Here is a 17344-nt window from a genome sequence, read left to right as displayed (position 1 = left end):
TCATGATGTCAATCACTGGATTGTCTGGTCCAGTCTCGATTATTTACAGACCACAGTCATATAGCTGTAATATTGCTGAATGCGGCGTTAAACAACAAACCAAATCAGCCTCTCATCATGGTTGATGTCATGTCATACTTGACCCTAAGTGACTGCATGGAGCGAGTGAGTGGAAGGCTGGTGGTTTGATCCCCAAGTGCGTCATACTAAAAGGGGATGAAAGGACTGGTCAGTTCGGAGTGTGTCCAAGTTGCGTATCCATGTTAAACTGCGGCATGGTATCTGGTAAACTGTGGGCTAGCATTATAAAACAGGCATGAATCTGGACTAGTACAAGCAGACACCCAAACACACATTGCTATATACGTGCAATAATCTTTGAACGTGACATTAAACCCCATCTCAGGGGCACGGGTGGACCAGTCTAATACGCCACAATTCGCTGTTCAGAAGCCTGTTATTGTGGGTTTGTTTCTGGGTTTGTCAACACCATACCTGTTCTCATGGTTTTCACCAAAGTGGCAAATATCTCAACAGGTGGACTGTTGGCTCTCCAGTCAAGCAGTGATATCATGTGATATCACGTGGGTTAGGTGTGGCAGACATTGTTACCACCCAATCATCATTTCAACAGACCTTTCCAATCCCTCAGGAATCCATGATATCAAAATCATCAACATCTAACACAATATACAAATTGCTTTGAACATTCCCAAAAAGGACAAACTCACTTCTAAATTTTATAAAAGTATTTTAATTCCATGTAAAAAGTCTTGATTAACATCACAGATGATATAGGAGATGCTTTGTCAAACTTACTGAAACAATAGAAAAATAAAACTAGTATGATTCGGTAACTCCGACAAGATATGCCTACCTGAGTTCAAGTCTCGGTACAGAAACCAGCAAAGCCAGTCCACATCTTCCCAAGGCAAGGGAGTCAACTGTCCAATTTCCACCCTTGTCAAACTAGGCTGGAATTATGGAGTTGTATTTGGGCATTGACAGATATTTTCCAATCTTTTCATGCAATAAAGGTGCTCAAGTGATTTGATGCACTTCGCAAGACCTGTTTTATTACAATATAGATCTTGATTATCGATCAGATCGTCTTGACTGGGCGTCTAAATTTTGTTTGAAGAAAATGCAAGTGATATGAGAAGCAGAATATGATTGGTTAATAGGAGGGATATAGAAGGGGGATAACTCAAAACTCCCTTGCCTCGGGAAGATTGTCCTCTCACCACTTCTCAGCCTGTGACACTCACACAGCATACAATACATACAACTATCAAGGGTCCGAATACAAAAATCTTAACAAATCTCTATCTCTACTAACAAAGTTTCTATTGAATCTGTATATACTTCTATTCATTTTGGGCTGTTTAAAGCCAAAGGAATATTTAAAGAATTTATTTGTTTCAATGTCATATGCCTGGTGAATTTCATTTATACAAACAGGTTAGGTTCCACAAAACAATCTTATTGCTATTATCATTCCTTAAGGCACAAGAATCAGAAGCTGTGCTTAATATCTTTACATCTTATTGTTTTTTTTATCAAACATTTTTGATAAAATTTAAATTTAAATATTTAGATCTTTGGATTCCTTCAGTCTCAGCAGTCTTAGCGCTAAGATCACTTTGTGGAAACAGACCCTGGCAGACACACAACTAATCTCAATGGCTTTGCAGATTTCGGTAGTTGATACAATTTTTCTTCCCATCTCCACACACCCCAGCTTCGTCTTTGTACCCATTTTGATCAACTCCATATCACAAGTAAGCAAAACATATACTCACCTCTAAGAACCTCAATAAAATCTAGTTGACTAAACAATGAGTCTATGAAAAAGATAGTTGAAAAAAGTTCTATGGTTATATAAGTAGTAGATGTAGAAACAGGAGTAAAATGAATATATGACACAGCAAGGGGGATAACTCACTCGACAACCCATGCTATGTGTTCAAACACTGTACAAGTGCATAGAAGTGGTATTTCAAAATTATTCCCATCCCCCGATATATTTTACACAAGTATTTTTCTATTTCAACCATGAAGGAATGAATGGAATGCTTTTATACAAGAATAGTTGTGAGGATATATGTACAACATGATGGTAAGTGTAAATGCAATCTGGCAATAAATCAAGTTCACGTAAACAATTACTAAACTAATCAAATAGTTTCTAAAAGAATCATAACATCTCATTCATGGAAAGCGCACTCATATACGAATGCAACCATTAAAAAATGAACAGACCTTTGTTCATTTAATTTTTCTTTTTTAATGATGTGAAAATAATATGTTATTATAATTGTACCTTGACTATTTATATTTAGATCTAGTTTCTGTAATTACTTTCATTACAAAAATTAAAATTTAGATTTTTTCATTATGGGGAACAAAAATTATTCTCAAGTAGAAAAGTTTAAAAGCTTAAACTTTGCTATTTAAATCTGTACATATATATAAGATGAATCATAAACAGACTAAAAATTTATATGCTTATGGTCACTGGCAAAAACTAGAAATATTTTCACTTTTCTTGAATATTTTAAGTTTTCAGTTCTAACCATATAGAAAGTTTATCAAGTCTTTATCAAGAAGTGTAAATCTTCGATAATCACCCACGATGCTGAGATCATTAATCTCATAACATAACACACACAGTGACAACATTCTGAATAAGCACTATTACCAGACACTCAAGCACTAGAGCTGGGTGTGTAAGCCATACAATGACTGTAATGCAAATAAAGAAATAGACCACTCCAAGTACAGATTTCTGCTCAAACATTTGGGTTTCCTACATATATATACAAAACATGAACCCTGGTCTCCTCCCCAGGAAGTGGACAACTGCCGTTATTACACCAGATTCTCATTCCACAAAGCGATGTTAGCGCTGAGACCATGGTAAGTCTGTGATTGGGTATACATCAGTCATAATGCTAAGATCGCTTTTTGAAACAAGTTCCTGGTCCCCCAAAAAGCAGTTGTATAAAGGGTACCTGGTAGGATGATCTTTTGGAAAATAATCCAACAATGTTCTTTGAGCAAATACATTCAAAGCTATCTTCAAAAACATGCACGGGTGGGGGAAGTGATGGGGATGAGGGTAGGGGTGCTGTGGGGTGGGGGTGATGTCTTGGGGATGGGTTTAGGGGTGACGTTTTGGTGGTGGTGGTGCAAGATTCAAGTGAAGGTTGTAAATTAAAGAATTTTAAGGAAAGCCATTTTAATATCAAAATATTAATATACGTGCTAAGATTATAGAAGTTATTTGCTGGTTATTTACATAAAGCTAATATACAGGAATTTGATATTTGCAAGTACTGATATAAAAACATATCAGGGAGATCACTTGTGAAAAACCAGTTTGACTAGGCTGCAGTTGTAAATATGTGATACAAGCCAACACATGCTCTGTTGTGTAATACTAAAAGTATTCCCGAACATGCAGAGAAAACAAGAAGTTATTAACTGTACAAAGATCATTCGTAGAATGCAGCGAACATTTCTGACAGGCAAACAAATGTTTGTGGTTCACTCTTAGGCATATTCTTTCAGGATTATTCAAAAGTGGGTCATTTGTGACATGGGGTCAAGTAATGCTTGCTGTACAAACTGTAAGGCCTAGTATTTTCTATTACTTGTTTTACAAAACTATTTGCTTTAAGTTCAATGTAGGTGGTTGAAAAACTTCTAGATTAGCACTGCTACTGCTGCTAATGAATGAAAAAAAAAGAAAGCTTTAGCGTGTCAAGATACCAAAAGAAAACTGGCAGCTTTTTGGAGTGTTTGAATAAAGATATTTACACCATTTATTTTGAACAGTGATGACAAAATCTCATATTTTTTTCAATAGACCTAGTAGTAAAACGGAATCCGCCAAACTGTGTGTCAAAAGTCATTTTATTTTTATTCTAATTCCAGGGTTTTTTGACGGCCAGTCTCATAAACCAAACTAAAAAACTATTAGGCCTAAGAAAAAAATCAAACTTCATTTTCATAAGGATCAAACGATATTAATTGTGTACAGTTTATGTCTGTTCTTGAAATTAACTGCCTGTCAAAAGAATGTTTTCACTTGAAAATTTGAATTGACAAAAATATTACAAATGTTATCAAAATGTTACTAGGCTTAAAAAAACAGTTGCCGAAACACTGCAAACGTATGGTGCACAACACAATGATACCCGTATCAAATACATCACCTTTAAATAACCATTTCTTGTTTGTTTTATTTGAGTGTGTAGTTTCTTTTGCCAGGCAGTTTACTTTCAGGAATTAGGAACATAATACAATTGTGCATTTGTCATTGTCATGGGGTCTATATACAACCAGGATGGAATGTATATTTGAAGCAAAAGTATTACATTTTCAGAATAGTATCGAGCAAATGCATTCATTTTCACAACGATATCAAGCAAAGGCATACATTTTCACATTTTTCAAACTTGAAATAATATTTTGCAACCTTGCAGGATATTAAGGTCACCATGACCTACTGCATATCGATGGTCCACATGTCATCAACTGCTACCATGGACCTGTCATTTACAAACAGGGGGGGCTGGAGACTTGTCACCCATAAACAAGATGACATTTTGGTGGGACCCTCCCTGCTTGTATATTATTTTCATGACTCACCCTTTGAATGTAAAAAATGCCAAAGTAGTTCATTAGAAAAAAAACACTAAACATTTTTCAGATGGAAATAATGTCAATTTATCCACGAGCCACTATAATAGCATTATCTCTTTTTGTCCTGTCAGTCGTGCATTTCTTACCCCTCCAGACAAACCGCACCCCTCCTCCACCCCCAGTCATGTTTTTGTTACCCCTACTGATAACCTCAATCCCACACCACTTCCTTTCCGTAACACATAATATCATCCCTATGTATACAGGTATTAAGCTTATTTTATTCAAAAACCTTACAGCATGATATTTTGTTTAAAATGATCAGACAATTATTCTGAACACACAAGTTCATTTTTTTTCCATCTTTTCAGTTGTTTTTAAAAAAAATTGTCATAGTTATTCACGTTTGTACATTTACAGAGAACTTTGCTTATACTCTCACAATGCCATCTTAGCTCAGACCAGACCAAAATAATTACTTGTCATACGCATCCACATATCTCTTTTAGCCTTTTTAACAAAAAAGGATAAAAAAAATCCTAGCAAGAAATAATTGTTCAGTAACCTTTCATGTTAAAATTTATACAGTTACATTGACATTTTGACATTCTCTTCCACTTTGTTCACTCATCGAAAAAAGTCCTGCAATTTTCATTAGGAAAACATATTACCTCTGAAAAGATTATGCTCAAGTAAATACAGTAAAACAAATACCTTAGTCACAGATTTTTTTATATTAAAACAAGCAAATTTTAGTTATTGCATTTTCCCCATCTTGCCTTATTTTGATGATATAACTAAAAAAAACATGTAATTAAATTGATCTGGCCTTATCACAATATTAAATGTGTTTTTAATTATTAGCTTAAAGAACTCTAATAAGTACTATTTATTGAGGAACCTGCTCAGACCTGTTCTTGGGTGAATCCCTGTGATGTAGGTATGCATATTAAACTATTTTCTACACCCTATAATATGAAACCTCGGCTACAAAAGACAAAACATTGTTACAAAGTTAACATACATCTACTAATAATATGGCTTATATTTTATATATGAAATCGAATTAAAAATGCCACATGTACAGATTGTCTTTGAATATTCATATATCATATCAACCATTAGGAGTATAACATCTTGATAATATACCCTCCCGTTGATGTTGTGATAATATGCATATACATGTATCTACAGATGCTCAGTTCTGTATGTGACCAATTTGTCGAATTATGTTGCATGTCTTTGGTTTGGATGCTATAAATATTCATGTTCAAACAAAACCATATGAATATTCATAATTCCAAACAATGATTATACACTCTCATGAATATTCATATATTCAAATAAAGGAATATAAATATTCATGTGGAAAAGACTGACTATGACATCACAAATGCCTGATGAATATTCTAATATTGTTCAGATACAAGTATTTGATGAACCTTCATGAATATTGATATTGTGAATATGCAAATATGCTTGAATCTTGTTCAGCCAATCAGGAGGTGAGGTTGGACATGATTGTCGCAAGGTTTGATGGTGTTCATGAGATGAGAATGATGATATTAACTGGCTGCAGCATTGGTGTGAAACATTCCATCACAATCAACACTGTTCTGTTTTCTCCAGCCATCCCAAAGGACAGTTAATCACAGCTGAAAAGACAAAAGAAAAGAAAATCTTCAAAAAAATTGTCACAGCAATGTTTCTGAAGATAATAAATAATGTTGAACAATTTATATAGCAGTTCACTTACTCCTCTAGAATGTAAAGTGGCCAATTCATTATCATAAGCAGATAGATATAGTGTATATTTACAAGAAGTGCCATTGTACTGAGATCCCTCGACTCTTTCGACTCCCACAATGTCACACACTACTTCACTGGAGCCCTCCTTACAGACATGTTTCTGTTAGTATTTGCATTGCATCACCTTTTTATTGGGTAGCGATAAGTTGATATTTCAGCCTATTCAAATGAATATGTTTATCCAATAAGTGTAAGTTTGTTTAAACACAGCTTTTTAGTAAAATGACAGTGGGGTCATCAGGATATTACTTCACTTTACACATGGTACCATGGAGATTAAAACTGGACCTTCTGTGTGCTGAACAAGTGCTGGACCACAAGGCACAAGTGTACATACAACAGTGATGTGACGGACAAACCCACGGCCCACTTGCACAAAACCATCTTAGCGTTAAGATTATCTTAAGCCTATGTTAAAGTATGGGAGTTACGATCATCTTAGCGCTAAGATCGCCTTGTGCAAGTGGGCCATGGGAAGTAGGTGCACACTCAATAGGAATCAAGGAAAAAATACTTTAAACAAGACAGGGACAGGAAACAGAAAATTAACACAAAACAAACCACCCCTTTAATATCAGGAAGAAAACAAAGAACTATATCACATAATGTAACCAATAGAACCTTTCACAACTGATTCTCGTATTTCCCATTCTCAATCTGCCTAACCTTTTGTAATTATCTAAATACCAAGTTTCTCATCACCCGTTCGTTTACCGAAATTCGCTAAGGGGTAGATCAACGGTGTAATTTTTTTCTGCGCTTGATATTCAATTTTTTTTCTTCCAAAATACTGAATCCGCTAGAGGGGGTTGCGCATTATACATGGGTGCGCACTATACTCAAGAAAATACGGTAAATGATTATACAATAACACTGATGTATGTTTGTATATATTTGTGATCAGTAATAGGGTGAGGATGGTATCTTTATAAACACCTGTAGCCTTCTGGCTTGGTAAAATGTGGACAACAGTTCCATAGATTTAGAACATTATTCCTTGAGTGTGAGATAACCATAATGTACACACACCATTTAAAGAGACGTTTTCCCGAAATGATGATCATGATTATCACAGCCTTGTTGCATCAGCTAAAGGCGCTCTCTGAAAAACATAACATTTGTCATCTTAGGACTCCAAACTGAGATCTTAATCAGCATATATTTAGCTACGTTGGCACATCTTCCATTATGCTTGGAACCATGCAATTCTGTGTTGAGTAAAATACTGAGGTTCCTACTTGGTTTGCAACTTTTTTTTCAAAACAAAAGTTTTGTGGTAAAAATATAAATTCTTTTGTTTCATTTGCTTTTTAAATGTTTTTGTGATCTGAATAAAGTATGACTGCATTTGTAAAATAACAATATACAGCAAATGAAATGGCTGCTTTGATTGCTGCAGCGCTTCTTAGATTGTGCCAAGAGTTACTTCCCTTTCCATGTCTATCTTCTCTGGATCTCTCGTTACTGAAATTTCCTACCAGATTTGAAGGCAACATTTGTGAAACCAAGCAAGAAACAAAAGCAATGCTTAAGGTGTATATCATGGCTTGCAAAAACATTCTTATTACAAAACACAAAGGCTCAAGGATTAAACCAAGTATTTGTTTCATTCCAAACAGCAGCTAACCACAAGTCTGAAATATCTTTTAAGGATGTCTGCTGGTTTGTTTATATGCGTGCTCACAAGCATACTAGTCAACATTTGCTAAGGACCAAAATAGACAGACAATAGTGTGGTCCTTAGCAAATTTTGAGTAGTATATTTAACTGTCATGTTTCATTTACAACATCATACTAATATCATCTTGAGTTCCAAATTATAAAATGAGAGACAAGTGATTACCGCTTTATGCTGTATCCGCAATTTGTAGCAATTTATTGCCATAAAAGGAAAGAAACACCATAAAAGATATGGCAAAGTTGATCAAATAATAGATTCATTGCATTGCAAAGTTGGATATTGTTTATGACAAAATGAATACAAGCAGCACACACAGTGTCTGTGATGATGATGACGTCATGCTATTACATCAATATGTCATACTGCAGCAGTGGTTATCAATTTTGAGAAAAAATATATACGATAAATGAAATTTATTTCAAGGTGGTTAAAAGGTGATCACCTTGTGCAGTGAGATGAAGCTAACAGATATTTAAAATACTGTATTCGACATAATAAGCGCCCAGGGCACTCTCAAAATTAGAAATGGGGGCTCTTCTTAGAATATTATTTTTAGTGAAAACCACAGAGTTGAAAGATCGTAAATTTCGTGGTTTATGCTGACAGCCTGAAATGTTTACACACGACAGATATATTTTTCCAGAATTTAATTGCCCATTAATAAGGGTGCATATAACAAACGTATTATGCACGAATAAATAGTCCTGTGTACATTTATCAATCGGAAGGGGTGCTAATTGGAATTGTTCACTAGCCAGTATATTAGCAAATATCGCCGTGGGCGCTTATTAGAGCAGGGCACTTATTACGTCGAATACGGTACCTCAGTTTCTACAGACCAGTTGACATCCTTATATATACACAACTGCTATCCTAGGGGGGGGGGGCGGGGGGGCAGATATCGTCCTGCCTCTAGTGTACTGGCCACATGGAGATAAGTAACAAAAAGCAACATAGGTAGAAAAACATACTTTCACCATGTCAAAAACATTATTTGTATAAGGCCACAACAAACAAAGAGCCTGACCACCAGATCCATTAAGTCGTCTCTGACGACAATATAAGTTACGAGGGACCTAATCTAGGGACCAATTCCCGTGGGTCTATTCATGAATATGATGCATAGTTCAGTGTAGTCTAGGACAATAGCCATTAGATGCCTTTTTTATGAGAAAGTTGTCACCTTAGATGCAGAATGAAACGTTTGTTGTGGCCTTTGTGAGTATGGAGTATTCAACATAATGTGCCGTGTGGAATGTGAATCATCATGCAGATATCGCTGCCATCTCCACTGACCTTACCATCGAGTCCAGTTGATAGTTCTCGGTGTCGGTGGAATTGCCATTCTGGTAGTCTGCTATTTCTTCAATTGCCTTTGTTGTGGTACTGGCACGGCCATTCTTTATATTCTGGAACAGTTGCACATCAGTTACTCAGGGGAGCTCATGATACTGATTAAAGGCACTCCAGAAGGTGAGGAGGTGTTGGATGAGTGAGTTGGTGAGTTGGATGGGGTCATGGTGAGATGAATGGGGTCATGGTGAGATAGATGGGGACATTGTGAGATGGATGGGGTCATGGTGAGATGGATGGGGACATGGTGAGATGGATAATGTCATGGTGAGATGGATCGGGTCATGGTGAGATGGATAGGGACATGGTGAGATGGATAAGGTCATGGTGAGATGGATCGGGTCATGGTGAGATTGATCGGGTCATGGTGAGATGGATGGGGACATGGTGAGATGGATAAGGTCATGGTGAGATGGATGGGGCCATGGTGAGATGGATGGGGACATGGTGAGATGGATAAGGTCATGGTGAGATGGATTGGTCATGGTGAGATGGATAGGGTTGAGGTGCGACAGCTGGTGAGTGAGTGAGTGAGTGAGTGAATATGGTTTAACGCCGCTTTTAGCAATATTCCAGCAATATCACGGCGGAGGACACCAGAAATGGGCTTCACACATTGTACCCATGTCGGGATTCGAACCCGGGTCTTTGGCGTGACGAGCGAATGCTTTAACCACTAGGCTACCCGACCGCCCCCGACAGCTGGTGAGAAGGATAGGGTTGCGAGGAGGATGCCTTCACAGCCGGTCACAGTGAGATGGATGGTGTCATGGTGAGATGGATGGAGTCATGGTGAGATGGATGGTGTCATGGTGAGATGGATGAGGTCACAGTTAGATGGATGGGGACATGGTGAGATGGATGAGGGTACAGTGAGATGGATGGAGTCACATTGAGATGGATGGGGTCATGGTGAGATGGATGGGGTTGCATGAGACAGACAAGTTTGAGGTGTGACAGTTGGTGAGAAGGATGGGGTTGTGGTGAGAAGGATGCCTTCACAGCGAAATGGATGTGGGTATGGATGAGGATTTGGGGAAATGAGATGAGGGTTCAGCAGGAGATTGAATGAGGGATGGGTAAGCTCCCAATTACCCTGTTTATTGCCTTACCCCATTGGATGGAAGTGCTTTCCTCTGCGAACTGAGGACAGCGTCATGGACGGTGACAAACACCTGCTCCTTGTCGTTGGTCTTGAAGAACCCTGTCTTCTCAAGCATCTCACGGACGTCCACTGTAACACACAGACACACTCAGTATGGCAGCAGGAGGCAAAAATGATTTTAAATTTATATTTCCGACTTGGTATCCCATCAGACAGGGACTTCAGGGCAGCGCCACATACACGGTCAAAGCAAATAAATCACCATTACATAAATAATATTGACAGATTAAAATTAAAAGTCACCTGAAACAGCATTTTAAGCAGAAAAATCTTGAAACAAATTCTAATCATTAGTGTAAAATACCCAAGGGAGTAGAAAATAATCAATAGCCAATGTGAATGAAAACTTGTGAGTGTATACTCAATGGCTCAAACATTATCTGGAACCCTGGTGAGTTCTCACCTTTACAATGTGCCAGTAGCACCGATACATGGACATCCCTCAGTTCATTGATCACCTGAAACATCAAAGTTCACACTTAACATACCAGACAAAATTGTTCAGCAATGATCTAAAACAGATCTTACCTGACAGCAAGTTTGAACAACAAATTGTTAAATGGTAATTATTTGTTACATATTCAATCATGAGAGTCAATTCTAACAAGCCTGTAAGAATGTGAAGTGATGTCCCAATTTCGGGGAGAGCAAGGACCCAAGTATCGTGATATATACTGTTATATAATGGATAGTGTTATCAATGCGATAAACTAGTCCGATAAGCTTGTATCACGATCACATAAATATCCTTTCACCGAGCAGGAAATACTTTTAATCCCCATACATCAATACAACGTCTGCTTAATCACTACATTTATTGACTAACGCTCCCACTAAGTTTAGATAGTGTTTTCCCTATGTGGGGTGTTTCTGTAGACAACCATGGCTACAAAGAATTTGGCACTATATGGGCGGTTCACTCTAACATTGTTTTCATACACAGTCTCCAAAGTTACTTCGAGTGAAAAGTGAAAATACATCTCAAACATAAATTACTTTGGCAAAGACATTATATAGAAAAAAATACCCCGCTTGCATTTGTATGGTTTGATATGATTAAACCTTGAAATTGAATCACAAAGTGATGCATAAACGTAAAAGAATTGGACACCAACATAAAAAAGTTCTCGAAACCTGAAGTTCCATAATGGCGTGTGACAACCTCATCAGAGACATCCGTCGGAGCCACATTTCAGCAAACACGTATTTTGTATCTACTATGGTAATTACTAATTAACGTTTACTTTTTACCCCCCAAACCCCCTATTATTTCAGCGACATACAAAAATGATGTCTATAAAAAATTAGTAATCGCTACTAAGGATTGAGTATCCGGTATCTTGCATTCTGGCCATATAGGGAGATAAACTTTACTGTCCATTTGAAATAGTGCACATACAAATTCAACACATGTCAGAATCAAATCCTGAGATGTGTTTGAGTGCATTGTTCCAACACGTATATGGTAGACAGGCTGGTAACCCATGATAGCATAAATCATTTCACTGTGTCTAAAACTAAATATTCCCATATTCACTTCCATCAGTATATTATATTTAACTACAAAATCACACACAGCTAAAAATCTCCATACATGTGAGGTAACCATAACATGACAATACAGCCATCACCGTTTCCAAGACACTGCAGCACCGCCTACCTGTCCTAGAACCTTTACACCAACCGAGTCCACGTAGCTCATCGTGGAACAGTCAATGATCACTGTGTGGACTTCCGAGCCTCTCAGTGGAATTGTACTGATGTTTTCTGATGAAATCCGCAAATGAACATCTGTAGAATTGTTGGTCGTTTCCTGCAAATATCACAGTTGTGAAATATAGACATCCGAGGCATTCTGACACAACCAAGGGACACAACTCTGCAAGCAAGTTTTAACAGTCTACATCCCATGCCCTTCACTAGTGTAATATTCAGCAACTGCACATTGTCTTTTTTTTTAGGAAAGCACAAAGTGATGCAGTACCACTCTGGTGAAACCCATGAGCACAGGTATGGTGCTGACAAATACACAATCATAGGTTTGTGGCATGCCCAAGGGATGCAACTCTGCACAGCATATCCCGGCGCCTTAGACAACTGGGCCACCCTTCCGCCCATCTTTTTTGGAAACCCAGACAGATTTTGTTGATTCGACAAATTTGCGTTTAAAATTAATATGAGATCAGTGTTGAAATCATTGTTGTCGTTGTGGAGTTCTGCAGAGTATTTTCCTATGTATTTGGGTTATGTATAATTGACATACAGTATGTAGTTTTGATATCAATTTACCTGAATGAATGAAACAAGTTATCCTTTTAAAAGGTCTTCATTGTATTACATTTAGTTACAATAAGTTTCTCCATCTTTGAGAGGTGTTTAGATAACATACACAAGTTCACCTTTCACCTAAATGCACTGTTTCCCTTAATCATCCCCGAAGCAATAGTAAAGGCTGTGACAACTAGTTATGTTTTCTCTTATTTTTAACAAACATTCTGATGGTATATTATTTTCAAAAGGTTAAACTAATGCAATTGCGGCACAAATAGTTTTATCTTTGATATGAAAAACATTACATGAATTATATCAACTCACATTGTTGAAAACAAAACATGTAAAACAATACCAATTACAATTGCATGCTTTGGGCAGAACAATTACCTGCCCATTGTGTGAAATGAGCAAACTGGTTGCCCATATTGTGAAATATTTGAAGAATTATTTTACATTCACAACTTTTGCCCATTGCATGCAATCTGCAGATAATTGTTTGCACGTTGCGTGCATTGGGCAAGCTGTATTGCTCATTGCATGCAATGAGCAGATAATTGTTTGCACGTTGCGTGCATTGGGCAAGCTGTATTGCTCATTGCATGCAATCTGCAGATAATTGTTTGCACGTTGCGTGCATTGGGCAAGCTGAATTGCTCATTGCACGCATTGGGCAAACGGCCTGCCCCATGCAAGCAATGGGCAGTTGCACAGATAGGGTGTAACATAGACTGATGGTGCCACTGCTGGCTTACCTTGACAATCTGTGTCTGTGAGCGATCTTCCTTCTTCTGAAGTTTCATGGCTTTCTTGATCATCTTCTTGAGAGCTTTGGGATCGGCTGCCAGCTTGTATATGGTCTGTTTGAAATGTTCTGTGTTGGCAAAGAATAGTGCAGAATCGAACCGGTAGATCTTGATTCCCGAGATTTCGCTAGCCTGGAGAGAAAATTCTGTTTTATAACTGGTTTGATAAAAAGTGGCTTTGACTTGTCATGGAAGAGATCAACAAACGAAAAGTGAAACAAGGCAACAGAGTTATTTCCCTTTGAATATCTTTGTAGTTCCAAGCAATGATGCATGGTCCAGTGGGTTGGTTTCTGTACATCTGGAGGCAAGAATAATAGGGTTCACTGTACTGTGAAGAAAATAGAATCCATTTTCGAGGGGGACTATGTTCTATGGTTTTGTGTCTATGGTTTTGTGTCCATGTTCTTGTGTCCATTTCCAGTCTAGACCTAGGCCAGCGATCCAGTGATTGATATTATGACCACCTGATCTATAAGTAGGTGGGGACCTATTTTAACCAGGAATCCCCTAGGGGGTATATGGACATCCATGAATTGTTATGTTGATATTCATAATAACTTTAGATGCTAAAAAAACAAAGCTAAAAGAACAAAGTGGGATTTGAGGGACTTAAAGCAAACTTTGCCATCATCGTTGCTACTTACAGCTTTGTAGGCCTTGATATCCCTGTAGAGATCCGTGCCTGGCACATGACCCATCAGACATGCGTACGGCCTGCAAACAATCAGAGACACAACTAGAACACTACACACTACAACACTTCAACACTTCAACACTACAACACTACAACACTTCAACACTACAACACTACACTACAACACTACAACACTACAACACTTCAACACTACAACACTACACGACAACACTACAACACTCAACATGCAATAACGTGTCGCCGAGGACCCAGGTTCGATTCCTGACATGGGTACAATGTGTGAAGCCCATTTCTGGTGTCCCCTGCCCTGATATTGCTGCAATATTGCTAAAAGCAGCGTAAAACCATACTCACTCACTCAACATGCAATACAAGCTGATATGGTGAGGTGAAATATTTGACATCGCATTTAAGATTATTGAACTGCTATAGCATGTGTGTGTGAGTGTCTACTCATCCCAGTTTTATACTGCTAGTCCACTGAAATACCATGATGCAGTTTAAACATGGAGGCACCACTCAGACACAGTATACTGACTCCAAGCCAACAGTCCTTGTTCCATCCTCTTAAAGCCAGGCAGGGTAACAACAAGTCACATCTCTTAACGTCTTTTGGTGTGACACAGCCAGGGGATCAAACCAGTGAGCTTCCACTCTCCGTCGTGTTTCATTGTTAGAATGTTTAAATGGAGAAGTAATAAGTGATTGAGTGAGTTAGGTTTTAACACCACTTCGTATTGTATTGAAGTTATATCAAGACACCCAAGCTTGATGTAGGAGAAAAGCAAAATTTATGCAAGTCTTTGGAGCATGGGTTTGGGGGACAAATATAGAAATATAATAAGGGCAGACCGGGATTCGAACCCAGAATCGTAGGTTTCTGGCACGATTAAGGGACACAGCTCTGCCCCCGGAGTAACCAATAACCCAGTGGTATTCAACTCTACTGTGGGTGCATGTGTGTCGTCTAAGGCGCCGCAATCCACTGTGCAGAGTTGCGTCCCTTAGGCATGCCAGGAACATTTAATTATGGGTTCTAATCCTGGTTCGCTCTGATTATGTTTCTAGGGTTGTCAGCACCATACCCATGCTTGTAGTTTTTACCACAGTGGTAAACATCTGAGACCTGCATCACTTCAGGCTTTCCTCCCACATTAAGCTGAGACACCATGATATAACTGGGATACTGTTACAAATGGCGTTAAACCCAACTCACTCACTCAGTCAACTTTACGGAAGCTGGTACTGACCTCTGAGACCTGACAATCACGGTGAGGAGAGCAAATCCCACGCCGACGCCGAGACCAAGATCAACATCCAGGAGAACAGTAGCAGTCCACGTCACTAACCACACCAGCTGCAGAAGATGGAGAAACACTGAGAATCAGAGACTGAAGGCTTTGATTAGCATTACTTAGAGATGTACAAAAACCAATATGATGATGTTTAGATGAAATCTGAAATATTTTAAGAGAATTTTGCATTAAATATACTTACAAAATCTACAAGGGATATTTTCCACAATCGTTTCAGCTCCAGGAACTGCTTGAACATTCCCTTCAGAGCGACAATGATAATAGCAGCGAGCACACACTGAAAATGCAGAGAAGAGTATTGAAACATTTTAAGTTGTCTGTTTCTGAATTTACAAAAAAAAGAAGATCTTTTATTAATTTTTACCCAGTTTTTCTTCCACATTTCTAATGATTGCAGTAATTAATATAATATCTAAATGATTACTTTATCAAAATCTTTCAAATTGGTGATGTTGAATCTAAACAAGGTACAACACAACATTAGCAATTTTCAAAATCATCATATTTTCCTGTGACATGAACCTTTAATATATAAGGCAATAATATCAATATATAATCACATCAAATGATGATACATGACATTTGCAATTTGGGTAATATTTTCCTGGAATATTAATTTTAAATTTATGGAAAATTTTATATTTCTTGTTACAGTATACTGTACTTACGTTAGGGAGGGAGGCAAAGTATGGCCCCACCAGCAGTAGCACGATGAGAAGGAGAGCACTGGAGAACAACCCTGCCACCTGCAAAACAAAACACACTCTACATCTGGTAAGTTCTCATACACCCGGGGTAGAATAGGTCCCCAGCAACCTAGGCTGGTCCACCCCATGGGGAGATGACCAGTGAAGATTCTGGTTAGAAGTGGTCTTCAGCAACTCATACTTGTCGTAAGAGGCGACTATGTTTATAAGAGGCAACTAACAAGATCAGGTGGTCAGACTCGCTGACTTTGTTGATGCATGTCATTGTATCTCAATTGTGTAGCTAGATGCTCATGATGTCAACCACTGGAGTGTGGAGTCAAACAAAAAACAAAAAACAAAAGAACAAACAAACAAACCATGGGGATTCTCAGGTAGATTTGCATTAGCATGTGCACCTGAGTTAAAAATTCATGAGGTCAAATATAGGTAAAAAACACAACTGTCATACAATTTACCAGATTGACTGCAAGCAAAATCACTGACTAAAATATCCTTCTATCTTCCCAGCTGTCACACCCTCCAATGTTATAATAACGTCACTCAAAAGTAATAGCAACTATCTATAGCAATATCTTCACTTCATGAAGGGTAACACTTGGTAACAAATCCCTGCCAGAACTGACAGTTAATGACACAAGGATATCACCAATTCAGCAATTTCAATATCCCTACTAACCAAGGGAGATAACTGTTGCACGTACCTGTGTGCGACCTCCGACCCCCTCCTGCACCAAGCTACGTGAGAGTGAGGCTGATGCGCAGAAGGAGGAGAAGAAGGAGCTGAAGATGTTGACGATGCCGTATGCCAGCAACTCCTAGAGCAGAAATATATCATTGGATCACAACTCTCAGCATATCCTTACTGTCTCAACCAAAATGTATTTTGCGACCATTATGCTGATCAACGGTGAAGCTGCTTGGCTGC

At 38.1% G+C, this 17344-nt stretch overlaps 1 protein-coding gene across 9 annotated transcripts in view; it reads right to left on the bottom strand.

Moving 5' to 3' along the window:
- Positions 1–3868: 3868 nt before the first annotated feature.
- LOC124136358 (prestin-like) overlaps positions 3869–17344 on the bottom strand; it is a 110200-nt gene continuing 96724 nt past the window's right edge. For 6 of the 9 annotated variants that reach the window (XM_046502278.2, XM_046502280.2, XM_048401428.1 and 3 more), the window contains exons 9-20: positions 17121–17234; positions 16378–16455; positions 15891–15986; positions 15644–15750; positions 14383–14452; positions 13685–13867; positions 12319–12471; positions 11062–11116; positions 10606–10727; positions 9442–9549; positions 7489–7561; positions 3869–6305 (exon numbers count right to left, since the gene is read on the bottom strand). In XM_046502278.2, the coding sequence (XP_046358234.1) occupies positions 7529–7561; positions 9442–9549; positions 10606–10727; positions 11062–11116; positions 12319–12471; positions 13685–13867; positions 14383–14452; positions 15644–15750; positions 15891–15986; positions 16378–16455; positions 17121–17234 (1119 nt within the window). In that variant the 3' untranslated portion in view covers positions 3869–6305; positions 7489–7528. Of the gene's footprint in view, positions 6306–7488; positions 7562–9436; positions 9550–10605; positions 10728–11061; positions 11117–12318; positions 12472–13684; positions 13868–14382; positions 14453–15643; positions 15751–15890; positions 15987–16377; positions 16456–17120; positions 17235–17344 lie in introns of all 9 variants that reach the window. The other 3 variants (XR_006861351.2, XM_046502279.2, XM_046502281.2) reach the window with 3 other exon arrangements.

The sequence above is a fragment of the Haliotis rufescens genome, unplaced genomic scaffold (assembly GCF_023055435.1).
Source record: "Haliotis rufescens isolate VD_foot unplaced genomic scaffold, xgHalRufe1.0.p SCAF_22, whole genome shotgun sequence".
In the NCBI taxonomy this organism is placed as follows: Eukaryota; Metazoa; Mollusca; class Gastropoda; order Lepetellida; family Haliotidae; genus Haliotis; species Haliotis rufescens.
This window is presented reverse-complemented; position numbering and strand designations above follow the sequence as displayed.